Below are 27,522 nucleotides of genomic sequence, written 5' to 3'. Positions count from 1 at the left end.
GTTCGGGGGCTTCCTCTTATGCTTCAGCAGCTCTTCACTTATGTAACCTGGTGTCTTTCAAAATCTTCTGGCTTTGTGGGACTTAGGAGTCCCAAAACACTACACACGATTTCTTGAGAGAGTATGTAAGCTTTTCTTTTCCTAGGGCCTTGACTTGCATTTCTGAGGCTGACAAAATGGATTTCAATGTTCCTTTTGTGCAGAAAGGACTTGTTGCTGGCAGTAGGACAAGGTTTCCCCCATTGTCCTAATGGACGAAGCTGCACCTTTTTCTACTGCTTTATTTGTTTTCTTTATCACTAGGTACTTGCAGTACTGTAGGTAAGAATTTTTTTTTTCTTTAATGTGCAATTGTGAAATCAAACACTTGTAAGTAAATAAGAGTGGACAGCTGTTGTCAGAACTGCAAAGGAAGAATGATCACTGAACTCAATGTCTGTAGCAGTGACTTGAAGATGAAAGAGGAAAAAAATAGCAGAACAGTTACATCAGTAGGTCCCTTGAACCACAGCAAGTCTTCCCCTCTCTTGCATGAAAAACTCCGGGGGGGGGATCTCATTGTTCTGACTGAGGCTGAGGGTCCTGGCTTGACAGGGTGGTGTTATGTGAGTTATTTAATGGCATTGCTATCCTCCCCCCTCAGCCAGTACTGAAATGCAGGGGATCGGTGCACTATGTTGGAGGGATGCTGGAGCAGCTGATGCATAAGCAGCTGCCCATGCATCAGTGCGGGATGGGCAGCTGGAGCAGTGTCAGCTGTTCCTGCCCTCTCCAATGCTTGGGCATTGAAGGGTAACTTGAACTCTTCGTTCATGCTCAGACCCGCTTGTGGAGGAGGGAGCCCACCTGGCTTTCCAACAGTGGAAAGAGTCTGTTGCTTGTGGTATGCATGGATCTTCTGTCCCTGTTCCCTATAACCAGCACTGTCACATGCAGTCAAGACAATCCTTCACCCAGCCAGAGTAAAGCCTGCTCTCAGACCTTTCAGGGTAGGGAGAGCTTAGCTAAGGATCTGCTTCCTTTGATCCTCCAACGAGGCTAAGCTGTAACTGCTCGGGGTTTTTAAAATCCCACTGACATGAAATTGATGCAAGTCCTGTTTGTTCCAGTTTCCCACACTCTGAAGCCCTGTGAAACAGCCCATGGGTTCCCCCTTCTCCCACTGCAAACACCCATCTAAAAAACGGGAGACCTCAGAGGCTTGGTCTGACCTTGCTGGCTCGAAAAAAAGTACTGCGCCTTGGCTCCGGTTTAAGAACTGCACTGGCGCAGGCTGGGCAGGCGCCTTGCTCCGCTTGATCTGGGTGCTTTGTGGGTAAAGTGGGAACAGCTGATTTTTATGGCTGAAGTTGGCTGCCATATGTTAACACCTCTCCTAAAGCTGGCCTGGGCACGAGTGCTATTGAGCTGCTTTCAGCTGTGCCTGGAGACTTCTGAACATGGTCCCTTCCATCTGCAGGGGCTGGCAGTAACTGTGTACTGCACTAGTCTGCCTTGGGAATTTTATTTGTATTCATTTTCTTGATCCTGTCTATCTTGTACATGCATTTTTTTTTCCCCCTTGTCTTCGACAGCTGCTAAGTACAGTAGCCCTTGACTAACAGCCTCTGCTCCGTGAACCAGATCTCAGCATAGTCCCGGGAGGAGCCGGATGGCAAGGGAAACGGGTGTTGGGGCTTCTGATGCTTTCTGCCGTGCACTGACCCTGCTGGGTGAGAGCACCCTGAAAGCTGCTTTGGCTGCCCTGAGTGTTGTAAAGGCTGGGGTGCTGGGTAGGCTTTGTCTTCTTCCTTCATGACTGTTTGCTCCTTTAACAGGAAGGGGTCCAGACAATTTTCATGGGGAGGGAGCCCCTCAGCCAGTACAGAGAAGTCTTGTGTGAAGTCAAGGGACTAGGTTTGTGATGAAAATTGTTTGTGGATTGCTGATTCCTGAGTGTGCTGGACATGACAGTAGGTAAGGGAGGATATCAGCTGTATCTCTTCAAAAAGTGATGTTTCCATGGCAGCAGATACAGTGCAGGGAGTCTTCTCGAAAGCCAATGTTTTCTTGACCAGCTTTCAAAAGAAAAAAAACCCAAACAACTCCATTCTTAGTTCAACAGGAAAGAACAGCAGTGTCGGTTGCTGAACCCTGTGCAGCAGGTATCTCATGGGTGTGGGGTTTTTCACGTTTTTAAGAGAAGCCTCACCTCCAGGTAGGATGATGATGACTCCACTGTTGCCTCCACTGGAGTCTTTGTAATATGGGCACTTCTGATTTGAGATTTGCTCTATGGAGGAAAGGAGTTGTTTACCCTTGTCCTTTTAATATCCTGCAGTGAGTAAGCAGAAAAATGTCAAACAAAGGGTGACTGAAAGGGAAAGCAAGCATTAAGTAGATTAAGCACTAAATTGAAATGCTCTTGTTCAGCCAAAACTGTCACTCTGTGTCAGCTTCTATTTAAGGCTCCAGAGGGACAGCTTTCTCTCCTGTTAAAGGTAGTGAGCATCTTCAAAGTCCCTCACCTTTGGACGTGTATTAGCCAGAGGGATTGGGAGCCTTCACTCAAAAACCTTGTGTTGGAGGGTATGCTTTCAACCACAAGCCTCCTCTTTTGAAAAGGGCTGCAGTAACAGACCAGCTACCCATGACTTTCTAATCTGGATCTCTCCTGAAGGTTCAGTGTCACTCCTACTGTTTCCTCTTGCTCCTCTTCCTCCTTCTCCTCTGCCTCTGGTTAAGGGAGTTGAAAGAACATGTAGCTCTGTGTTGGCTTTAGCAGTTTGGCAAAGTGATACCATGAGCTAGGGTAACTGACATTGAATATTGTTGCCCTGCTATGAAAACACTTATCTGGCAGAGGTGTAGACAGCTGTATGGATTTTTCTGCTATTGCAGCTACAAGTGGTGGCAATCATCTGCATGAGTCTGCAGCCAATTGCCCCTGAGGGGGGGAGTGCAGCGGAGACTACACTGGCTGCCAGGCAAATGCTGGTGTGTGGAAAAACGCTCATTGTGCTATTACTTGCTCCCGAACAGAAAGGGGTGGATTGATGCTATCTAGCGAGAAACTAGTGCTGCTATTGTGATGTGAATGCTGTCACTGAAAGAGGCAGCTTTCCTGTTTTACAAGCTGACTTCTCTATTGCAGAGTGTGAGAGCAGAGCAATAAGTGTCCTTGGATGCTCACTGACAGCGGAGTGCTCCAGCAAATGTATACACTGCCTTGGCTGAGCCTGGGATGCTCCATTAATTTCTGCAGAACCGAGGTCTGTAGGAACATGTTGTGCCACACACGGTTCAGAGTGACAGGCTTCTGAACTGCCCCTCTCCTGCTTGTACCCTACCAGCAGCACAAGCAGCGTGTGCTACGCTTAAAAGGTTCATAGGCAAAGAGGAAGCACGCTTTGTGTGTGTGTGTATATATATAAAAATATATGAAAAAGAAAGCCAATAATTTATTGTTAGTGTAATTGAAATTTTAACAATCTAATTCAAGAATGATTATTAGTTTAGATCTTATTACAGAAAAAGACTATTTATGCAGATGAAGTCTTGGTAATAATAAAGGTAACACTGTATGCACTTAGTTTCTACACCTTTTCCTGGTGTTATTCTCATCCTTCCCTGGGCTTCTGGGGCTGGTAGTGTCATTTTGGTGGTGGCAGGGGTATTATAGCAAGTTGTCAGTATTGTGACTCCTTTGCTGGAAGGAATAGGATGTTGATGGCTCCTTCCTCACTGTAGGATCCACTGGGGTCCTTCTGTTTTGTTTGCTTTTTGCACATTTGCTCTTTCTTTCATTGCTGTGCAAGCCACATGTTACATCCAAATTATTATATAAAGTGCCTTTTATGTATGTTAGGTATTATTTCTTTGCTCTGTGTTACCTCTAAAATAGTTTGTCCAGCTGCAGATCTCCCTTGGCAATTGATGACTTTCTTACAGCTGTGGGGTCTCCAGTGTCAGCCCTGTGCCCTGTTACTTATCATACCATGCCTCTACTGTCACATCCTGTGTCTCTACTTTCTGAGATACATCAAGTAAAACAAAGCTGCAGGCAAATCAAGAAGAGTTCAGACAGAGCCAGCCTGACAAGCCTCTAGTCCTGAGGCCTTGCAAAGTCGGTTCAAAGCTTATGGCCTATTACTAGCAGTACTACTGCTAACAAAGAGGCTGGTGAGCAGCTGCAGCTTGCTGGGGGTGGTGGGAGAGGATAGCAGAGGCAGAACAGCAGGTTTTTTCCTGTTTTGCTTTCCCTTCTCTAGCAGCTAGAGGGGAGTGGAGTTTCATCAGAGCCCCCTAAGCCTGGGATATAGATGAAAAGATGTGCCAAGGGAGGCAACCTGGGCTGGAGTTGGTGTTTTCAGTCAGGTGCTTCCCCTGTGCTTCGCTAGGATCAGAGCCCGTGCTTGGCAGTGATCTCGGTTCGTGAGAAAAACCTCAAAAACGTTGAAAAAGAAGCTTTGTAAGTAATGCTGCTTAGCTGTTATTTAGCATGGCAAAACTGCATGTTTCAGCTGTGAACACTGGGGATGTTGCTCATGTCTGTTTTGCTTTGTTTACTTTTTTTCTAAAGTACTTTAATTAAACTACTAGCAGGAGTCCCAAGATGAGCAAAAAGCAATCCTACTCATTCCTGTCTCTTCAGCTGTTCTCTGCCTAAACATGTATCACATCATGGCATTAGAAAGTCTTGATTAACTTGATCGGGATAGCAGAATTTAAAAGAAACCCCTCTGATACTTCCACTCGAGTCATCGCTGTCTGATGTTCATTGCAGTGTGCTACAGCAGTCCAGTCCCTGGGAATACTTGTATAATAGTGGACATCTGCAGCTGCTGGCAGGAAGGGGTGCCTTTGAAGAAGGCCATTTCTCTAAACTTGCATATTCTGGTCCCCTGTAGTCTCTGCAGAGTAGTCTAGGGTCCTGATATGTCCCCTCACACAGACTCCCAGGAGTGGAGTTGTACAAGGACTTGCCTATAAGCATCTTTAAAGAAGCTGTCCTGTGAGTAGGAACCAGTACTTCCAACCCAAAAGAAGGGTAGGGGCTGTGAAATGGGCACAGCTCACTCTGGCTGAAGCGTGTCTTGCTCTCTAGTCGCTGTATTACTCTGTAGAAGACAAATCCCTTCAGCACAGCTCAAAAGTGTTCTGCCTACATCTGAGGAGTCTCAAGAAGCAGGATGAAGGCAGAGCAGAAGCCCCCAAATCAACAGCTGTTTTTAACTAACCTGCTGACTCTTCTGTGTGCTGTGATTACTGTTTGCAAAGCTCAGTTTTATGCCTGAACACAGGCTTCAGTCCACATGAGTGGATCACATGCTGTTTCCATAGCACCACTCAAATCTGTGCTAGGCAGTCCCTGAAGAGGCTTGCTGAGCAGCTGATGTGCGTTCAGGGATGAGGAGCATCAGGAGATGTACCAGCCTAATGCATGGGGTGGGGAAGGAGCCTCATTTAAATATTGACTTTCCTGTTGCCAGATGTTACTGTCTTGGCAGAAAGAAAACAGGCCATTTTACTGCAATGTGCTTTGCTTGGAGCCATGAGCTCTTAAAAGTACCCTTCACGCTGTGTGTTTCATCTCTTCGACAAGCCACTTGCAGCATTGTGCTCCAAAATTTTTGGGTTTTTTGGAGGGGATTTGATCTTGAGTGAAAGGATAGACCTGCAATGAGTTCTTGTATTTCTCTTCTCCCAGGACTGCTCTGGTGCCTGCCTACCTGGTATTTGTTTTACCTTCTTGTTCTCTGGGTTGTGGCAGCCCTTTGTGTCCGCTCCCTAGGCAGACTCTTCAGGTGCTGCGCAGCTATAGTGCCCCGAGTAGGTAGTGCATGGGCCCTCGAGCAAGGGATGCGTACTGGATGCATCCACCTGCTGTATCCAGAGCACTGCCATGTGGTCTGTCACCACCTCCAGAGTCACTTGAAGGAGCAGGGAGCAGAAGTTACTGCAGAGAATCCCAAAGAGATAACTGTCTGGACATCTCTCTAAGAAGAAGGCCAGGTGACGTGTCTGAAATAGCAAGCTGGGGTTGTGCAGCTGCCTGCCAAGCAGTTGCTCATCCCTGATCTTCTTACTGAGCAAGACTAAGCACAGCATGGGTCCGGCTCCCTACTTCTCCCAGGTCTCAGGCCATGTTTGGATCCCTGCACCCCGTCTTCCCTACCAGATCCTGCTTCAGGGTGCGTGGGGACCTCAGCCCCAAGCTTGGGCTGGGGACACACACCCCAAACCCAAGTTAAGGATGTGTGTGTGGGATCCTGTGCTCCATAGAAGTTGGCCTTTAATTTGTGTAGCTTAACTGCTAAAAACTCTGTTGTGGCTTCTAGCTGGCTACTAGTGACATATGGTTTAAGTGCAGTAATTTGGAAGGAGGGGAAGACTTTAAAACTTTACTTTTGTTTTCTCCAATAAATCAATCCTTAGCTGCAGTAAAGGTGTGTTCTGGACACCTGCTTTAAACCTCCTCATCTGAAGAATCTGAAGATGGAATAAACAGTTGCTGCTACCATTTCAATAACTGTTTCTAGGAATCAATCTTAAATACTAGCCTTTTCTGAAATATATTTTCATTTCTTAATGCACTTCTAGCAAATGCTGAGGTACAGCAGTGAGACCTGTCTATCTTGTGAACTGCTACTTGAGCTTTGTGTACTGATCTTGATGCTTTGCCAGCACTGCAGATCAGTCTAAGTAATGGTCCTTTCTGGGTTCAGTGCCTTGCTAGAAAACATGTTAGCACTTTACTCAGTCTAGCAGAATGAGTGTGGACGCTAAGCAGGTACTAGTAAACTTCTTTGGAAAAGTAAAAGGCAGTGGCTGAATGTCTCTTTTTTGATTAAGTTCTCGATTTCTAGATATGAGCAAGTCCTGCTTTCCTGTCCTTTGTGTTAATCTTTAAATACTCTGTCAACTATGTTTTTTTCTTTTCTGGAAGAATCTCTGAATATTTAATGTTAGGGGCAGAATTCAGTTTTGAACCGCAGTGTCTCCAACAGTTAATTTGTTCAGAGAAATAAATCTACTGCAAGTGCATGCTTTATTACTCAGTTCCAGCAACCAGTGCTGCCGTTCCATATAAACTTGTTTAGTTGTGTTTCCCATCAAGGGAGGAAAAAAACCAGAAGCTCACCAGGCATGTAACAACTGCTGGAGAGATGCTGTATATGTTGCAGGACGCTGCCGCCACATGCAGTGCCACACAAACTGCCCGCTGGTTAGGTTGGTTAGACAGCACAGAATGCTTCTGTAAAGAAGCAAGAGTTTCATGGCTTTGTTGGAGTGTGTATGGGGGTACTTGTTCAGTGTGTTTCCCCACGAATCATGGTTGTGAAGACTTGGTTTTAACAGTCCAGCAGTCCTGTGGGAAAGGCAGTTGGGGCTCTGAGAGCATGGCTGGGACGGTAGGTGAGCCTTTTGCCTAATGTACCTGTCTTGGGTGTATTGCTTGGAACACCAGCTTCTGAGTTGCAAGTTGTTCATGCTATTAAGTGTATAATTTGTTCCTGCAGATTGTTCTGGGTCAGGGCAACCCCCGGTATCAGTACAGGCTGAGGGATGAAGGGATTGAGAGCAGCCCTGCCGAGAAGGACTTGGGGATACTGGTGGATGAAAAAACTGGACCGGCAATGTGCGCTCACAGCCCAGAAAGCCAACTGTATCCTGGGCTGCATCAAAAGAAGCGTGGCCAGCAGGTTGAGGGAGGTGATTCTGCCCCTCTACTCCACTCTGGTGAGACCCCACCTGGAGTGCTGCGTCCAGCTCTGGAGGCCTCAGCACAAGAAGGACATGGAGCTGTTGGAGTGGGTCCAGAGGAGGGCCACGAAAATGATCAGAGGGCTGGAACACCTCTCCTATGAGGGAACGCTGAGGGAGTTGGGGTTGTTCGGCCTGGAGAAGAGAAGGGGAGAAGGCTGTGGGGAGACCTTATTGTGGCCTTTCAATACTTAAAGGGAGCTTATAAGAAAGATGGGGACAGACTTTTTAGCAGGACCTGTTGTGATAGGACAAGGGGTAATGGTTTTAAACTAAACAAGGGTAGATTCAGACTAGATATAAGGAAGAAATTTTTTACAATGAGGGTGGTGAAACTCTGGAACAGGTTGCCCAGAGAGGTGGTAGATGTCCCATCCTGGAAACATTCAAGGTGAGGTTGGACCGGGCTCTGAGCAACCTGATCTAGTTGAAGATGGCCCTGCTCATTGCAGGGGGGTTGGACTAGGTGGCCTTTAAAGGTCTCTTCCAACCCAAACCATTCTATGATAAATCACAGACACTGCCTGAATCTTTAATTGGGAAACTTACACCACCCTTAAAGAGTATTTGGGGCATCCTGCTTTGATACCTTTCTGTGTGGATTGTAGATGAACGTGAGTGCTATGGTTGACGAGCAGCGGTGATAGGGAGAATTAGTTTCTGCATATTTCTAAACAGTAGCAAGTGAAAACTGTTGGAATTAATGCTCTGAAGCTGAATGGTTTCGGTTGGCTTGCATGCCTGTCACTGAGCAGGTTTTTTGGTGTGAAAGATTTTTGGAGATTGTGTAAGAAGGAAAGCAACTGAAGTGTCAGTGGAATCTGCAGAGCAACCTGTTGAGTGCTTCCTGCAGTGGCGAGGGAGTGTTTTTGGAGTAAATGGCAAAAGGGAGAGCTTTACTGGAATAAATTTACGGTCGTCTTTAATTCCGTTCTAGCACACTGGTATATGAAGTCTTTAATATGCTCCTGTTTCTTATTTACAATTCAAGAGCAAACTTCGCATTGGTGAATCACAGAAACATACTTCCCTCCCATCCCCAATGAAAACTACTTTCCTATTCAAGAAGCATCTTTTGAGAAAGTGAAAATACGGAATGGGAAGAGGGATACAGAAGTCAAAGGAAAACCTCTGTGTGTTGTCGAGAGGAGCAGAGAAGATTTTTAAGCTCTTTGGGAGGGAGAACTGATAAGTCGAGGACACAGCAAGCATCAAGTAAAATAACTAAACTTTTGTAGTTTGCCTGTTCCAAGGCAGTGCCACTAGAGAGGTCCTGTTTCTCCTTCATACAAGGTGGTGGCAGCAGCATTCCTGAGGGGTGTGATGGCTCCTTAATAATAATGCTGTATCACAGCTCCCTAGTTAAAGCGTACGCTTGGTGGTTGACAGCTGGGAACAAGCAGTATGCAAGCCAGTGCTTGGACTTTCCCCTCTTCAATATCCCGATCCAGTTTTTATCTGGCAATGCAGAATAAAAAATTGTGAATTGCATTATTAATAGCTATTTAAGCTCTGAATTATTCTGAGTGGTTTCTGTGCTGATGGCCGAGCTATGACATGCCAAACCTGATGTAACAGTAACCTGCTGGGTATCAACTAGACCAATCCTTAAGCATGAAGTTTGAAAAGTTTACCAGGCTAATCCGTTAAACAGAACTGATCCATTAAACTTGGACTGGGGCATGAACAGTACTTAGAGCGGCTATGAATGTATGTATTTTTTTGTTTGATGTTTACAGTTGTGAAATGGGGTGTGTGATGGGTTAGCTTGTGCAATAGGGAATGACGCTAAACTTAGACTTCACTTAGCAGTGCAAAGCTTTATTCTTAGGGTTTGCAGTGATGTTCAGTTCCAGGTCAAATACTATGAGCAGGCAACTTGTAAAAACAGTGCCGTTCTGGACCAGCTGCTCACTAAAAGCAGTGGAGGTGTGCTTTCTTTAAAAAAAAAAAAAAAAAAAGGGCAACAAACCCAAAACCAAACAAAACAACCAAACCCACATAAAACCAAACAAAAATCCCCAACAAAACCCCCTTCCCTTCTTTCTCCCCCCCTTCCACTTTTAGAGCTGAAGCTCAATTTCCTTCAAGACACATGCTTCAAACTTTGATCCTTCAAACCTACTGCACTTCTTCCCTCCCCCTGTAGTTTCCATCATGTCAGCTGTACCAAAATCAGGAAAAATTTCTGCCTGACTGTTCATCTAGACATGTCTTTCCAGTTTTGTGCGCTGTCCTATACTTCAGTAAAATAAATAGTTTAACTTGCTCTACTTACTTTGCTGTGAAATATAGGTGAGGAGCCTGGAAATCAGCTTATCCAAGCGCGCTGATGTTTAGGAAAACTTACCTTTGTGTGGAATGTACTGGGACACAACTAGGTCATGCATACATATATGAATACTGCTTGGAAATCCTGAGAGATTAGTACTTTTCTGATCTGAACCTGTGTAGGTTGTAAAAAAACAAATATAGATTGCCTATAATGTCACCCAGAGGTGAAAAGTGATGTCGCTTGTCCAAAGTCTGATCTGATGGAAGAGGCTATGTTCAAGTTCTTCTAGTACCTGGAAATCCTTGAAAGCTTTATCTCTTTGTGGGGAATAATCTCTGGAAACGCTTTCTTGACCCTTTTCTTTGCCTTCCTCTGCTTTTGGAGTGATTAGTGTTTTATTACTGACTGTTGATTTGTGTGACAGCAATATATCTGTAGGCGAACAGTTTCATTTAATTTACTGTCCTAGCCTGACTTGGAGTAGGAGCAAATGTCTCTTAACAGGATTTACTCAGTTCAAGCAGCATTAAAAGTCATTCAAGGACATATCAATCGGATAAAATCTCAGAGTACTTATTAATATAATGGGAACTTCAGTGGTCATAATACTTTAAAGGTAGATGCATTATCTGCATTATATTAGAAAAAAATAAGCCAGTCAGTGCCGTTGGTTTGTTAGTGAATTGCTCCTGGTTCATTGCATGCACAGTTGTAGGATTCTCCCTCTTATCTCTTAAATGAGATTAAGAGCAGTTCAGAAGTGCTCAAGCCCCACATCTTGAGTTTGACCAATTTGCAGCCCTGGCAGAACGTGGTTCAAGGTCCCTTTGCTAGTGACAGCCATTGCTCCAGATCAGTTTGGAAGCACTGCTGGAGTTGGTGCTGCCCAGCTGGGTATGCTGTGTAGCAGTATGGGCAAGTAGCAGCCAAACTCCATCTGGAATAGGACACGTGGTTGGATGGGTGACTTGTAAAATGCTGGATGTAAAGGAATAGGTACTGTAACTTGCTTGATGCTGCAGAGAAAACAACACAACTTACTCTGTGTTTTCAAATGAGAGAGACTCAGTAAAAGTGAACTGTTGCATCTGTGTGCAAGAGTACTTTATTCCAGCAATCTGTTGGTGTGCCATTAACACTCCTATTTTAGGTCTTTATTCAGTTTAGGTGGGCTCACAAAAATTCTGCAGTGGGTGAAAAATGTAGATGAATAATACGGGCTCATCTTTGTTATGGGCTCATCTGCTTGGATAAGCTATGTGACTGGCTCAATGTCTATTGTCAGCTTTTAAGTACCTCATGAAAAGGCTAGTTCTCTGAAGGGTTTGTGACAAAAAGCATTAGTAGACTAAAGGTGTGATTTGACTGGTTGGGGAAGGGGGATCAGGAGCATGTTCTTATGACCTGAGAGATTTCTGGAGCATATATGATTTGCATATTTATTGTACCAGTGCACTTCTATTGCTGGCTAGGCAGAGTTTTACTGTTTCATGGACGTTTCACACTATCTTCTCAGATAAGGCAAGAGCAAAAATGTTAATAGGATTTCTACACAGCTTGCTACTTGCAGTTGCTTGTGTTGGAGAAATCATACTTCAAGTGTTACGCAATTACACTTGTTTGACAGCACCAGTCTAAATCTTAAACTTGGTTAGTCAAGGCCTGAGAAGGGATGAGAGTATCAACCTGGTGGTTGTCATCATCGTGTTGAATTATTAAGGAAAAAGCTTATCTTTGTTGTGGATAACTGAATAAGGAGCGCCAGACTACAGCAGGAGTGCAGCTTAACCATGCAACCAGTAACTTGTGTGTGGAAGTTCTGGCAAAAAATGTACATTTTTTTACAGCTTTGCAGTTTCCAAGAACATGATGTGACTGTGAGGAGCTGTGAGACCGGAAAAATTAGAAAGGTTTGTGCTTCTCAGGAGGGACCACTTAAAAGTAACTGGTGTCCCAGGAACATGTGCGTAGCCACCTCTTTGGCAAGAGTGTGTACGATAAGGGCTAGATTCAGCTGTAAGTTTCCAAATTAATTTCCACATTTTAGTATGCATTTATTGGGGGGGCGTAATTCTCTTACAAGTTGGAATAAGCTTAAAGTTGGGTCTGAGGATGAAAAGGGTAAGTTAGAAACCTGGGCTCTTGTTCATTTTTGTAGCTTACTGAAATGGCTCCAGGCTAGTATCAAGTACCTTCAGTTGACTTCTGATATACTGTTTGGATCTGTTTTAAGCCAGCTGGTGCTGTGAGCCTAGAGGAAGGCAGGGTAGCCCAATGAGGGGATTAGGCAGAAAAAAAAGAGTAAGGTGTCCAAACAACCTGGCAAAAGGTTGCCTGCCAGGCTTCTATATGAAGGCTGCCACCGAGCAGTGTGTGTATGTGTAACAACAAAAGTCAAAATGATGCTTCTGTTAAGTCCTGTTAAATCTGTAGTGAGGCTGCCGGGTTGAATGTACCTGAACACTGCCTGCATTTAGAAAATTGAGTGGGATCTTAGGAGAGCGCAGCCAGCTAGTTGATTTCTTCGTTAGTGTTGGGGATGTTTGGGGTGGAATTATGTCAACAGGAGAAGGCTGTTTTGACAAGATGGAGCTCTCCATACTTTGTTGTCTTCTGATGGTAAAATTAGCAGTGCTTCTAACAAATTTCACTCCAGTTGGTGTTACACATGCATCCTTTGTGGGAGCCCACCTGCAGATTACTGTGCCCTGACTATTTCTGGGTGACTTGTACGACAATGCTAAAAATTACTATGTCCCAAGCGCAGAAGTGACTCTCCCAGTGCTTTTGAAGGGTAAGCTAACATCTCTAGCTGAACCAACACATCTTTGGAAGCTTTTGTGCCAGCTTTTGTGTGGACTGAGGAGCTTTGCTAGGAGAACCTGAGAGCAAGCACTAGGGAAAGTTGCTGGAGGAATAAAGGAAGCTGCACTGGGGTGGGTGAAGAATAAATTGGGAAGTCTGAGAAGGGAATTCAAAGACTTCAGCCTAGTTTCCTTGGGCTCTGTTTAATCGATAGACTAAAGGGTAAGAGGAGGAGAGGCTCCTGCTATAAACAGAGCATAAGGTAGCTTTAGCATAGTGACACTGATAGCTAATTTGTCTACTTCAAGCTTTTCTTTGTATACAACAGTGAATTCTTCCTGCTTCCTAGGGAAGGGAGGGCAGGGATAAGTGGATGGCTTTCTAAAACATATATGCCAAGAGCTGCTTCTTGGGCCTGACACATGACTCCAGACCTTTAACACAGAAGTTGCTTGCTCATTCATCTTGTGAGCAAAATGTAAGCCAGTCCCTTTTATGCAAATACAGGACTTTGTTTCCCCAGAATCTGGCCCAACTGGACTGATCAGCTGCTGCCTTCTTGCAGACTCCTAATGGAAATCAAAATTGTCTCTACTGCTATAAATGCTCTTGCCTTGCTTGTCAGCTGTAATAATACTCCCGTACACTGAGGAGATGTGAGGAAATGCCGAGTCTTCTGTGAAGTCTGTCAGTACCTCAGTTTAGAAAGTATAGGAGAAAGTTGAACCTTATTCTGACAGCAGGTAGGTATTTGCAAATCTAATTCACAAGATAAGGGGCTGGCCACAGCCCTCCCCCAGGGCAGGGCACCAGGACTCCTTGTGTTCCTGGACAGTCTCTCCCGGATCACAGACCTTGGAGGGTCTGGGTGAGCAGCTTGTGACTTTGTACAGCCACCATCTTAATCACAGAATGATTGAGGTTGGAAGGGACCTCTGGAGGTCATCTGGTCCAGCCTCCCTGCTCAAGGAGGGCCACCTAAAGCCGGTTGCCCAGGACCATGTCCAGATGGCTTTTGAATATCTCCAAGGATGGATTTTGTGAAGTACTTACCCTAAGCCCTGTTGCTTGCATCAAATTGTACGCTGCTTGGTTGCTTAGGTGCTTCTGAACTCTGTACTTCTGTCCTTGATAGTAAATGGTGCAAATTTCTTGCTACACCAAATCCAGGCATGAACTTGGTAATTACGTGGTGAGAGCTAGTGTGTACCTCAAGCACTGAAGAGTGTTTGCTGACGATGGACTAAGACTACAGATACTGCCTTTTTTGGTGATTATCCTTTCAGAGAACACAGTACATGATTCAGCCTAATATGTAATCAAATCTGCTTTGTTCCTAAAACTTCAGTTAACATTTTCATGGTGGGACCTGATATTGTGGAGTGGGAATGGTGAGCTTTTCTGGAGCTACTTTTCAGAAATAGAAGCTTCGGGGTGCAGTTGAAAGAGGGAGGTCTGCTCTTTTGCACTCTTAAAGCAAACTTGTCTTCTGAGGGAGGCTGAGAGTCGCTCCAATCAAACTCACTCAAGTAAAGCTTTTAATTAGAGTGCAAGGTCACATACTAAAACTTTGTTTAAAACAGTCCTGTTCTGCACTACAGCCTTTTCTTCCTAATGTTTTCCAACTGTCATCTGGCTGTAGGTCAGTACTATTTCTCCAGCATTTCTGACTGGTTCAGTCTCTTACCAGGGATCGGAGTCTCTAGAGAACGGCAGCATAACTGGGATAAGTGGCTGAAGTAAAATAACTAAATACATTCCTCTAAAATCTAGCTGACAGTGTTTCGACTCTGTTAATCTCACTTGGAAATGTTCCTCTGTGTTTGCAGAGTTTGGTCTGACTTCTCCAAAGTTGATGCAATGCCCTACCTGATCACTGGTTCTGGGGTGCTGGCTACTGCATCTTTTGGTCTGGTCTCTTCCCATAGGTTGGAAATGCTTTTCACCTGTTATTGCTAGAGCTGACAAACGTGGCTGCTTTGACCACTGTTTGAGACACAAAACTTTGCCGTAGGTCACGGATTTCTGCCTAATGAAAATCTTGTAAGTACTGGAGTAGATATCTTCAAAAGGTAGTGGAGAACCTGTGCACATACAGAGACTTCTGTCTGATACGAACGGGTTAAGAGTCTTACTGTCATATCAGCTTGTCTAGCAGCAAAATATGCTGGAGTGGGGATCTACTCCCTCACAAGATCTCAGGAAATTAGTCTGAGTTTATAATTGGATTGGGAGGAGGAGAGAACTGCTGCCTTTGCTAAGATGTGCGTCAGCTGTCTGAAATGCTGTGGGCTGAGACTTTGGTTTAAGAAAAGAGCAATACTAGCAACCCCGTAATCCTTAACTGTAACACTCAGAAGTGTTTGTGTTGCAGGGTGGTACATCTTGGGAGAATACTGATCATTCTAAGAGGGTATTGTTTGTTTGGGGTTTTTGGGGGGTTGTTTTTTCTTGTTTGCCTTTTTTTTTTTTTTTTTTAAATACGAGTAAGTGAAGGCAGCATTTAGTCTTAAGAGGATGCTGGAGAAGGTATTTCTATACAAACAACCATACTGGACAATGTCATTGCATCAGGGAGAGCTAGTCCAGAGAAAGCATGTAGGGGGGGAGGCTGAAGTAATGAGATAATATGGTGGTGTTGAGTTGGACTCTGCTAGAAGACAGCAAATGCCGAAATCCTTAAGCCACAGTCTGCTGACCATTGCTAACAGGGCTGCAGAAGCCTGTACTCATACTGTTCAGCAACTGCTATAGCTGTGCAGCTCCACTCGTGTCATGCACAAATCTCGAGGGCTGAAAGAGGTATCTGCTGTTAAAGGGAGGGGAGAGAGCACAACATGGAAATAGGAGCACGAATATACTAATTTAAGGCTTGCTTAGTGTTTGGGCTTCTGTCCTGTTGTTCATGGCATCTTTCTTAATGCAGTTTTAAGGCCTTAGATCAGGTGCTGAAAGGCTTTACTCATCTGTAAACTGGTAAGACTTTGAAGATCAAATTGATGCTACAGAACCTAGATTGGCTTAGGATGCTTAAGTAGCTTTATAGCTCTTAAAATGGCTTATGCCCTATAAAACTCAGAGTGGGGAGAGGAGCCTGACTGTTGCTGCCTGATTGGGATCTACCTGGGAAAGATGGGGGTGGGGGAAGACCTGGCTGGAAGTGTTTACCCCAGCCACAGATACTGGAAGGCCTCCAGTCAGTCTTGCCTGTTAGCAGACTGCAGAAGATGCAAATTCAAACCAGGTATAGGCTGAGCAGGCAGCTGAATCTTAACAATCAACTTGGAATTGTTAAGAATCTTTTTGCTGTGCCCCCAAAACAGCAAGCACCTCTTCCCCCTCTTTGGCAATAAACTCTTCCCCTCATCTTCCCCCATCCTCTTTTGCTTGCTGAATTAAGTGCTGGAGTCATGGTAGGTGTGCCAAAGGCGGGCTGAGGTGCACAAGTTTGGCATCGCTGTGCTTAAAGAGGACACAAATGCAGGATGTCCACGGTGGTGAAGGTGCCTATGTAGCAGCAGAACTCTAATTTGATTAGGCACAGATCCTGTGGATTAGTTATTTAGGCAGCTTTATCCAAAGTATTGTTTGGATCTTGTCCTAGGGTAGCCTCTGCATTCCTCCAATCCTGCGGCATTAGTGGTAGCCTGTCCATTTTGAATTTCACTTTTTGTGAAACACTACTGAATACATTAGTTACTTCAAAGCCCAGCAATGGTATTCAGTTGTACTTGAGCTGGCTTTGGTTTCTTTAGGGAAAGAGGGGTATAACTTTTTCATGTATTAACAAACTATTGTTCTGCTACACCTAAATGTGGGACAAGCAGCTTCTCTGCAAGGCTACCATAAAATCTTGTCCTTGCTTAGCTACCAACAAGGTAAAAGTGCTTTAATACTATATTGCCTGACTTAAATTGCTGCGAGAGCCTTGGGCTAAGGTGGAAGCTGCAGACCTGGGTAGCAGGTGGTATGTGAAGAAGGAATGATGTCTGAAACTAGGCAGGCAAATATCTGGTTAACAGTGTTTGCTCAAACTTAACAGCTTTTCTAGCTATGCAGGAAGTTCCCTCCCTTATGATTCATCATGTGCACAATCTGTGCTGACTGTTGATGCTAAATAGTTACCTGGGAAAGCTTAAAGTACTCTCTCTAACCTTAACAGAGGAGATTACAACACGATTAATGGTAGGAGTTGCGATGGTAACGCTTTGCTGAGACTTGCCGAGCCTTCCTGAGCCACTTTGTGACATTCAGTTGAACTTGTCAGTAATTGTATCCTTGACAGAAATTATGTACCTTCATACCAGTCTCAAACACCAGCTTCTAAAATGGCATAGATGACTTAAGTACCAACCTCTTAGTTATCCTGAATTGTTAAGGGCAAATGAGTACTTGTTCTGGAACAGCAAAATCTTCAGTTTTAAGCTCTTGCATAGTGAGCAAAACCCCACTGCTACTTGTCTCTGGAGCAGGTGCATCCTTAGGCTTCAAGATCTCTTCAGGTACTGGCTTGCAGATGATACCTGCAGTAACAACCGAGGTAACACCTGTAACAATTGAATTTGCTTTACTGGGCAAAGAACAAAGATACTCGAGCATGCACAGTAACTATTCTAAGCGACATAACAGAAGTCTAAACTTAGGCTTCAGCTCTAAAATGTATGTCTTCCACTGGGAAGGCAGGGTACATCTAGCAGGGTATGGGTCTACAGCCTCAGTTCCACCTCAAGCCAGCTGCATGTGCTCTGAGTTACCGTGAAGAGTGAGGAGGAGGAAGGCCATGTAGCGGGATATTTTGGTCATGGGAGGACCCTTTATAAAGTCCTCATAATGAGACTGTTTTCATAGTGTAGAGAAATCTTGATTCCTGCCATTGCCTAGCTATGTTCAGACTGTTGAGAGCTGCTAAACTCTTCAAAAAGCTTCACACTGCAGAGCAAAACCTTTCTTTTTGGTTCCACGTGGCTGCTGTCTTTCATCCCCATCCTGCTTTGTCTCCTTGGGGCCATCACTTGAATTTGGAAAGTCCCTTGGAAAGAAATTCATTCGTCCTCCAGATGCACCACAGTAACAGCTAGCAGGGCCTATCTTCTTCAGACTGCCTTTAGGGGAGTACTTGTCTTCCCTGAAGTAGATGAGTTAGGGATGACAGGTAGCCTAGAAGTTATCCAACAGCAGGTTTGGAAGGGTGGACTGCAGTCCTTTCTCCTTACAGCTGGATTGGCTTGTACTTCAGTGTGAAGACCATCAAACTTCCTTAGGTGATGAGGAGAAAGCTTGTTCAGCGAGACAGCTTCCTTCATCACCAGGTAGGATTTGTAGCTGAGAATGAGTGAGGAGTGATGGTCCCGTAAACTCCTGCAGGTAAGAGAGCAGGAGGCCGATGTGTTTAGGCAGCTTGTTTGGGAGGTGCTGTAGCAACCCAGCTGTATGGCCACTGTAAGCTAGATTAATCTGAGCCAAGAGGGTGGTTTGAAGTAAGGAGTGCTTGCACGGGCCCTCTCTTGGCAATGACCTTAGGACAGTAATATTTCTAAAAACTAGAGAATTGTCTCAGGTGACTTCTGGGCTTGTGCTCAGGCTATGCATGAGCCAGGGCAAAAGCAGAATGCACCCTCTCATGTCAAGGCTCACATTTGTAACTCGGCAAACCTGCCGAGTTAGTACAATTAGTACAATTAGTACAATTGTACAGTTAGTACAATTACTGCGTGAGCCTTTTCTACAGAAGGCAGTCCCTGTCTGCTGAGTTACACAAAGGAAGGCTGCAAAGCAGAATTGGTAGCTATTCATATTAGTGTGCTTGGTTAATAGAGAGTATATTATTACTGTAGCCGTGTTACAGTTCTCTTGGATGCTTTAAGTAGAATCTGGGACCAAAGCTTTGACCTTTGTCAGGTGAACTTTGCAGTATTTCTGGCAGATGCCACAGCCACGTGTCAGAAATGCAGAGGGGCATTATATGTTCTTCTTTCCAGTGGGTTCAGAAAATAGCAGAGACCTGTGTTTCAGGCTCTGGCACTCTCACTGTTACGAGCCTGCAGGTAGTCTGCACCAGAAGCCAATGTAGGTCTGCAGCCTAAAGGAACTGCTCTTCAATTAGCTGGAAGGTCTGTTTCTGTGCCTCCTGACTGCAGTGAAATGGGAAGTTAAAACTTCAGAAGTGGTATGCTTTCTTCTCTTATCCCCAGGGAATACATTGCCCAGGCTTGACTTGGGTGTGCTGCAAGGCTCCTTCACTTCTACGGCTTTGAGTGGAGGGTGGCGTAATGTCTCTGATCGGCTCTGTCTTAAAACATCGCTCTTATGGTGGAGGAAAAGATTAACTTCCATTTGATTATGCTCCTCTGCAGGCTGCAGTGAAGAGCCCAGGTGAAGGTGTGGGGTTGGAGGAAATCGTTGCTCAGCTGTAAAGGTGATCTACGCTGCTAGTAAGCTTGTTTTTTTTAGTGAAAGAAGCTGACCTTGGAAGAAAAATAAAAAATGTAGTGAAGCACTGCAAAACTGTGCTGAGTGCTTCGTTTAGGTAAGAAGCACTTCTGCTTCCCAGGGCTAAATCTTATACCCTTAGCATGAAGTTAGATGGCTTACGTAAGATGATCTTTCTTTACAGTTTATGTGTCAAAACATAAATATGTTTCATCAGGGCAATGCATTGCAGTGTTACCAGTTCCTGGCATAACTGGCTGCTCTAAATGATGCTGGCTGAAGCACCAAGGGCATAGGGCACTGCACTTCAGTAATCTTTAAAAAAAAAAAAAAAAAAAACAAAACCAACCAAAAAAAACCCCAAACAACCAAAAAAACCAAACCACACACCCCCCGCCCAAACAAAACAAAAAACCCAAAACAAACCCAAAACCCCCTCATACCTGGATATGTTTAGCCTCATGTTCAAAAATCATAATGAACATTAGCATGTTCATTAAAAAACCTAGGTGGTGTTTATAGCATAGCCTTCAGAGATCAGTGCTGCTTTCTGCTATTCTGAGCTCTCACTACAGTGTGATACCTGGGCAGCAGAGACTGGGTTTTGGCCGCTGCTTATTACAGCGGTGGAAGCAGCTGGAGAAACAGTTACGCACGCAGAATTTTCCATTAATCAGAGGAAGAAGTCCTACACAGATGGTATATAGGATAGATTATGGCTAGTAATCCTTTTGTGTCCTAGAAGATTAAGGATATGCTGGTGTAGCTGCAGTCAGCTGACCTTTTTTTATTTAAATGATAGAAAATTCTTGATGCAGTTCTGCAGAGAACCAAGGCTCTTCCAGAAGCCACGAATGGTGCACTGTGAATGTTTGTTAAAGGAACGGTCTGTTTAAGTCCAGCCCCAGTTATAAAACTACAGGAACTTAACTTTGTGCCATGTAAACAGCAGCAGCTACAAGATGGCTAAGAAATCACTTGCTAGACAGCTCTATCAAATCTAATAGAGGCATAAGAGAGCTGAATTTTATGAGGAGGTATAGTGAGTGTCATGTGAAGAAACAGAGGGTTTCCGAATCCTGCTATCCGGGTTGCCCCAGAAAGCGAAGATGAATGCTTCGGTGGAAGAAGAGGATGGCTGCGCACTCTGAATTTTCTGGCATGGATCTGTATGAGGATTACAAGTCACCCTTTGATTTCAATGCTGGAGTGAACAAAAACTATCTTTACCTGTCACCTAGCATAAACCTTTCTCCACCTGGATCACCTACACTGGCGAAGTCTGGTAACTTCCTTCTCTTTCTTTTCAAAACATCTACATGGAAAGCTCAGTAATTAGTATCTGTAAAAAGGAACTTCTCAAATTAAGAATATATAAAATTTGGCTGCAATGCAGGTGTAACTGAAGGTAAAAGTTGACCTGCTGTTAACTGTAGTAGTTTATTAGCTTCCATGTGTCATGTAGGTATGTGCTATGCATTTTAGCAGCTTTACCTTATTTGTTATTTCTTAATTCAGTAGAAAGGCAGTTTGAGGGAAAACGAAGTGAGCAAAAAATTAGCAACAAAAGGGCAACTTCTGCAAGACTGGAGTAATTGACCTAGTTTGACTATTAGCTTTTTATGGGGAGAGGCGGGAATTGCATATTTAGTATGACTTCAGAGCTCTGGATGGTCTAATGTCTGTTCTTGCCTTAGTACTGAAAATATCACCGATTAATGAAAATGCCCTCTAAAACCTTTACTCTGTTCCACCTAGCATTTAAAATGCTGTAAATCTTATGCCTGCAGGTACTGACTGTACTTATGCTCCCCTGGGGAAGTGGCTGTTGTGTGCTGTGCTGCAGCGGCATCCGTCTAGTGCTTAACCCTACTAGTTTCTATCTGGTAACCTGTTGTACAGAACACCTACAGCCATGCCTCCCAACACATCCTAGTCTGGTTTTACCACCTTTCCTTTCCATTCCGTGCTGTCGGACGTGATCTTCCAGAGTAATTTAAAATATGGAAAGCTTAGCCCGATGTCAGGTGTGACAAAGCAAAGTTACAAAGGTGTTGACTTTTTTTTTTTCTGGTGGGCTTGTTCTTTAAAAGTCTTAAAGAAAAGTGCATCCCTTGGGGAACCTCTGTGTGAACTAAAACAAACCCCTCCATGAACTCGATGAGCTGGCGGCCTCTCGGGAACAGTGGTCAGCTTTCACTTCTGCAGTTACTGCATCTCCCATCTCTTCTAAAGGGGGGGGAGCAGTCCTTTGTATCTGATGGTGATGTATCGCCATAAGCACCAACCTTTGCTTGTATCTTTTTCTTTTTCAGTCACTTTGAATATATGATTAGTGTTTGGGAGAAGCCCAAGAACTTTCTCCCCCGACTTGAAGAAATATGTCTCGCTTCAGCTTTTTCACTGAGATAAATGGGAAGCGCTTAAATTTGATCTTTCTTCTATTTTGCAAAATAAATATCCTCTGTAGCATTGTACATTACTCAAATGTTGGAGTGATCTTATAGAATCATAGAATAGTGTGGGTTGGAAGGGACCGTTAAAGGTCATCTAGTCCAACCCCCCTGCAATGAGCAGGGCCATCTTCAACTAGATCAGGTTGCTCAGAGCCCCGTCCAACCTCACCTTGAATGTTTCCAGGATGGGACATCTACCACCTCTCTGGGCAACCTGTTCCAGAGTTTCACCACCCTCAGCGTAAAAAATGTCTTCCTTATATCTATCTAGTCTGAATCTACCCTCTTTTAGTTTAAAACCATTACCCCTTGTCCTGTTGCAACAGACCCTGCTAAAAAGTCTGTCCCCATCTTTCTTATAAGCCCCCTTTAAGTATTGAAAGGCCACAATAAGGTCTTCCCGGAGCCTAATCATCTGCAGGCTGAACAACCCCAACTCTCAGCGTTCCCTCATAGGAGAGGTGTCCATCCCTCTGATCATTCTTGTGACCCTCCTCTGGACCCGCTCCAACAGCTCCATGACCTTCTTGTGCTGAGGGCTCCAGAGCTGGACGCAGCACTCCAGGTGGGGTCTCACCAGAGGAGAGTAGAGGGGCAGAATCACCTCCCTTGACCTGCTGGCCATGCTTCTTTTGATGCAGCCCAGGATACAATCTTGTAACAGCTTGTTCTCCTGAACTCTAACAAGTGCCTTTTTTCTTTAGCTTTGCCAACTGTATAGTGACAGCCAAAATGCTCATTCTGAGTGTCTGACACAGAATATGTCTGTCTAAAGATACAGCTTTGTGAAAGCTAACCCTCCCCCACCCCAAAGGCTGCTCATCTGAAATGACCAGTACTTCCTTAAACTGCTAATGTTTACTGCTAATCTCTGAATTCAGGCCAGAAAGAGATAGGAACTTCTGGTCAAAATGGAGCAGGAACTTGGGTTGAAACCAACCAAAGCAAACCCCAAACCAGAAAACCTGCGTGTAAATTGAATGACTCTAATGCTTTACCTACCCTGGCAGAATAATAGGGACTTAAGTGCTGTTTCCCTCAACGTGATCTGTGGAGTCCTAATCAACTAACTTGTTCATGTCTTTATTTGGTTCATTTAAGTAGGTGTAATAAACTGCTGGGGTAGTATGTTAATCTTAGAAATACAGACACCTAAAAACTAGGTTAAGTTTTCCCAATAATAGATAAGTCTTCCCAATTTTTTTCCCCAACAGAATTTTTACTCTGTTTAAGAATTTGAGATGTGAAATGCTCAGCTAAGCTTGGTTGTAGCAATCAGAGTACCAAACAACTGAATTTTAAATCTTTTGCAACTCTAAAAATGCAAGAGAACTAATGAAAGTTAACAAGTTGGAAGCCAATAACAACAGTTCTGCTGGTGAACAGGGAAGACCACAAGTGAGAAATGCTCTCTCAATAACAGATTGAGCCGAAGTACTTCCATCTGTTGGCTGACTGCTATTTCCCTGGTTTCTTGCCCTGCACCCCACAAAAATATCTAAGATGGGCTGTGCACCTTTCCTTACGAAGCTTGCTCAAAGCCAGGATCGTACTGTCTGTCAGCCCTAGTTTATGGTGTATATTTGGGTTGTAGCCATGCCATTGTGGAGGTCTGTGGGTTGTTATCTGTGTAGACAACTGCTGCTTGGTCAGGCTGCCTTGCACAGCCTTCCCATAGCATAGAGGAGCCCTGTGTCCTGCAAGTATTGAAGTGAACTGAGGAGTGGGAGCAAAGCGAGCAGAGGTGAACAGTAATGGGGGATGAGAGGGGAGGTGCCAGAATAAAGACTGCTGGGAAGGTGTTTGTATACTTCAAATAACGCTAAAGAAAAAGTAATAAATGGGAGGGGGGCAGAAGGCAAGGAGAGCAGAGGAAGGCATGGTTAGATGTACAGGGTGAGGTATGGGGGACTCTGAGTACCAGTGATTTCTTGTCTTCCTAAAAGATCTAGACATGGGAAGGGGAGGGGAGATGATTCCCTTGCTTCTTAGTATTGTGTCTTAAGTTCAGCGTGGGCAACAAGCAGCACAAACTCCCTTAAAACACTAGTTTTCCAAAGAGAAGGTACATTCCAAGAACAGAAGGTATTGCTGCAGGAGACAGTCCAGCTTGTTTTCCTACTGCTGGATTCACTTGCTCTATTTTTGGTGAGATAATCCAGATGACTCTTCATAACCAGATTGAACAGGCTTTCAGCTGGATGTGCTAATACTCTTGGAGTCAGCGTGGTCTTTCGTACTTGCAAACTTTCTGAAAAGGCTTTTACAATGGCAAAGCTCTATAGTCCCTGAAGGGCCTGCAGATGGAGAACAAGGTCAGGAGTTGGAGGCCAATGTACTGGGGGTCGTAGAGTGTCAGGGGAAAATGCAGTTTAAATTGTTAGTTTTCCTTCAGTATAGGCATATGTAATTAATAGGATAAACAGCAATTTAACAAAAAGGTATGGCATTCTTAATGGTTTGAGATTAAGAAAAGGAAATACATTGATGTATAAAACAAAAATTACCTGATTGTGAGACATGAGCCATAATATTTTTTTTGGGGTGCTATAGTGCTGTGCTTTGGTTTGAGCATTAGACTCGAACTTTCTTTCTGCCAGAAAATAGTTTATTGGGAAACCTGTAGGAACTACATTATGTTTCTGTAGAAGACAGATGTAAATCTCTGGTAAAACGTGGTATAGATTTCATAAATGCAGAATGGGGTTTCAGTTGCTTTCTGTATGCTTCCTTCTCAGTGTACTCTGTGGTAACTTACCATTTACAAATGTTCTGCCCATGTAGCTGTGTGTTTCTAGAGGACAAGCGTTCTGGACACAAATACAGGCAGAAAACATACTGTTTTGGAAAGAATTTGTGTAATTGAGCTTTACTGGAGTTCAGTAACCTGATCAAGAACAGGGCCTCTTTTCTTAGGCTTGACAGCTGCTAGGAGCATGGTTCATAGAATACCTACAACTAATTACAGACTTGCAGAATCTGTTTTTCTCTGACTTTTCAGTTGATTGTGATGTAGCTATTGATATCAAGCCTCATAACAAAATCATAGTGGTTGTCTCATTGCACATTAATGAGTTTTCGGATTCCCAGACCAAATGGTGGTATGGAGTGTCATCAGAAGCTGCTGAAATGAGGATGGAATTTTATCTGGTTAATTACTATAGTGACTAGTAAGGGAACATTACTTAATATGTCCTCAACTTGTCTGAATTACATATTTATATACATATATATATACACACACACACTCTCTCTCTCCTTACAAACAAACAATCCTCCCTTTTTTTTTTCCTTCTATTTTAAGATTTTTATTTCACTTCTTTTTTTACTATCTATAAAGCTATTTTACCTCTGGAGTAGAGAATTAGTTCTGGGAATCCTCAGTCATTCCAGGATGCAGTCTCTCTGTAAACTGGTCTCTTTTGCAAATTAGAACAGGATTCCTTAATTCTGGCAAACTGTATGTTTAAGTGTTAGTTACAAAGATTCAGAATGGGAAGACTTTTGCTGGAAAATCTGTTTGTTGCATTGAAAGGTATTTAAAGTGATCTTACTGCAGGCACTAAGAACTAAGAATAAATGAATTTTTAAAGTGAGTGCATCATAGTAATACAAATAATACCATTCTCCTTCCTCTCCCTGAAGCTCTGAAGGCAAAAGCTGAGGAAAACCATAGGGATGTTTGGGATTCATACAGAGGAGTTTGGCAGAGTTTTGGTTTCTGGATTTGGAAGGGGAAGAGGCAGCAGTGTGAGTGGATGCACATCCTCATCAGTCCCTTCTCAGCACTCCACTGCTTTGTCTGAAGTGATGGCCTTTTGTTCCCAAGCTCCTTCTCTGGGTTTCTCCTCTGTCTTAGTGTCCAGACACAAAACAGCAGCTTGCTTTTAGTTCCACGACACCTGCGACATTCTAGCCACAGTGGTCCCAGTTACTAGGGACAGAGAGGTTCAGCAGGGTACGGGGGAAGAGTTCATATTTGCAGTCCAACTCTTTTCTCCTGTGTTGCTGAGCTTGCTTGTTGCCATGGCCGTTCCCAGTGTGCTAAGAATGGGCATTTTTTAATCTGATCCAGAGAGCAGTAAGGGAAGGGAGCCTCTGCATTGGTCTTGAGCACCTCCAGCGCTTCCAGAGTTCCTGTGCTGCATGAGTGAGAGAGAGCAGAGAGTGCATGGACTCCTGGGCAGAGGTTGTGTAGGAACCACTGGTTGGGACGTAGCGTTCTGCATCTTGGTTTCCATCAGAGTAGTGGGATGCATTGTTCTTTAGTCTTCCATTACAGCAGCAGTTACTATTATATTGAGCTTTAATGCAACTTGATAGAACGAAACAGGCAGTAAACTGTCTCTGGTTTCTCAAGTACTTTGTAGTACTTGGGGATTGTGACTTTGTCCTCTCATGAGTTTTCTTTGTGCACTGGTACAAAAGGGCTGTATATTAACGTTAGCTGCTATCTGGCAGGCATGTGATGATCTGACTTTTAATGGTTTATTCACCTCAAGGGCTGCTGAGAAGTGACTCTATACCTGAGGTTGGAGAGGATGCTGCTGCTACCATTGGTATGACAGAAACACTCTCGGAAGAAGAACAGGATGAGCTAAGAAAAGAGCTTGCTAAGGTAAATCTCTTGCAAATAGCTTTTAAACTGGTTTTGAGAATGAAAATCTGGGATAATGCTGTCTCTGAACATACAGTTAATGCTTTGCATATTTATTCTGTGAGTGTCTAAAGCTGGGTATGGCACTCCTGTGTATTGCGGGGAGGGAAAGGGAAGGTGTCAAGGAGAAAAGAACAGCCAGTTCTAGCTATGAGGAATTAAGCTAGAAGAGCTGAGTGTACAGATCTTAAACCAGGATGCATAAATGCCTAAAGCCTTTTTTTCCTCGAGTGAGAAGGGGGTAAATAAGCTGTCAAAGAGAAAACATGGTTGGAAGCCAAAACCAAGTATTGTCTCAACTGGTGTGGAGTAACTAAAGCTGTTTTCATGAAAGATGCTTCGTAGTAATATTCATGTAGACACTGTTTTGCTAATGTCTAACCATGTAACTATTCTTGTCCATAGTTCATATACCAGGAATTTTTTTAAGAGTAAGTTAAAGTAGCACTCTTCAAAGGACAGTCAAATACTCAAGCCTGATACATGCATTTCAAAAGTTGTTAAAGTCAAGCTTTATTGAGTCGCCAGTCTTTTTTCTTTTGCAGCTCTGTGTGACTTTAGGACCTTAATAAAAGACACTAACTTAAGCCTAAGGTTGGCAAACAAAGGTTACCTGTGAAATAAGCACATTGAATACAGTCTTGGGTTTGGTAGTCCTGAGTAGTATTTCATGCCAAACCAATCAGCTGAAGATGGTGAGGGAAGTCTGGTCCTGCTAGGGTACGTCATGCTGGAGTTTGGACAGGTATCCAAATCAAAGGTACATTGAAGATACTGGTATTTCCTCAAAGGAGCTTAAGTGAGAGTGCAACCTGATACTCTAAAGTAGGGTGGTCCAGTCTGGATGAGGAAGTAGGGTTGGATGTATGCCTTCGCCTCTGTACCTATGGCCTTAGTACCTCTGTCACATCTATATAGCCCACAGAATGGCATTGTAAAACTGTATTGACATTTCTGCTCATGATCTGGTCCTGCTTCTGTGAGAGGCTTAAGTGACCATCTGTGTAAAGAAGGAAGTATACAAACAACACAGTTTTCTAGCTGCTGAACAGGTGCTGTGTTTTTGTTGTTGTGGTTTTTTGGTTTTGTGGTTTTTTTTTTTTTTTTAACTGCTCAGTCTGCCACCATGTCCACCCCCGCTCTGGGGAAGGCAC

The 27,522-nt window shown here is 44.0% G+C and overlaps 1 protein-coding gene across 2 annotated transcripts in view; it reads left to right on the top strand.

The window, feature by feature from the left end:
- TPD52 (tumor protein D52) overlaps nt 1–27,522 on the top strand; it is a 131,710-nt gene that overhangs the window by 3,212 nt on the left and 100,976 nt on the right. For both annotated transcript variants that reach the window (XM_075494856.1, XM_075494855.1), the window contains exon 2: nt 26,214–26,329. In XM_075494856.1, the coding sequence (XP_075350971.1) occupies nt 26,214–26,329 (116 nt within the window). The remainder of the gene's footprint in view (nt 1–26,213; nt 26,330–27,522) is intronic.

The sequence above is a fragment of the Mycteria americana genome, chromosome 2 (assembly GCF_035582795.1).
Source record: "Mycteria americana isolate JAX WOST 10 ecotype Jacksonville Zoo and Gardens chromosome 2, USCA_MyAme_1.0, whole genome shotgun sequence".
Lineage (NCBI taxonomy): Eukaryota > Metazoa > Chordata > Aves > Ciconiiformes > Ciconiidae > Mycteria > Mycteria americana.
This window is presented reverse-complemented; position numbering and strand designations above follow the sequence as displayed.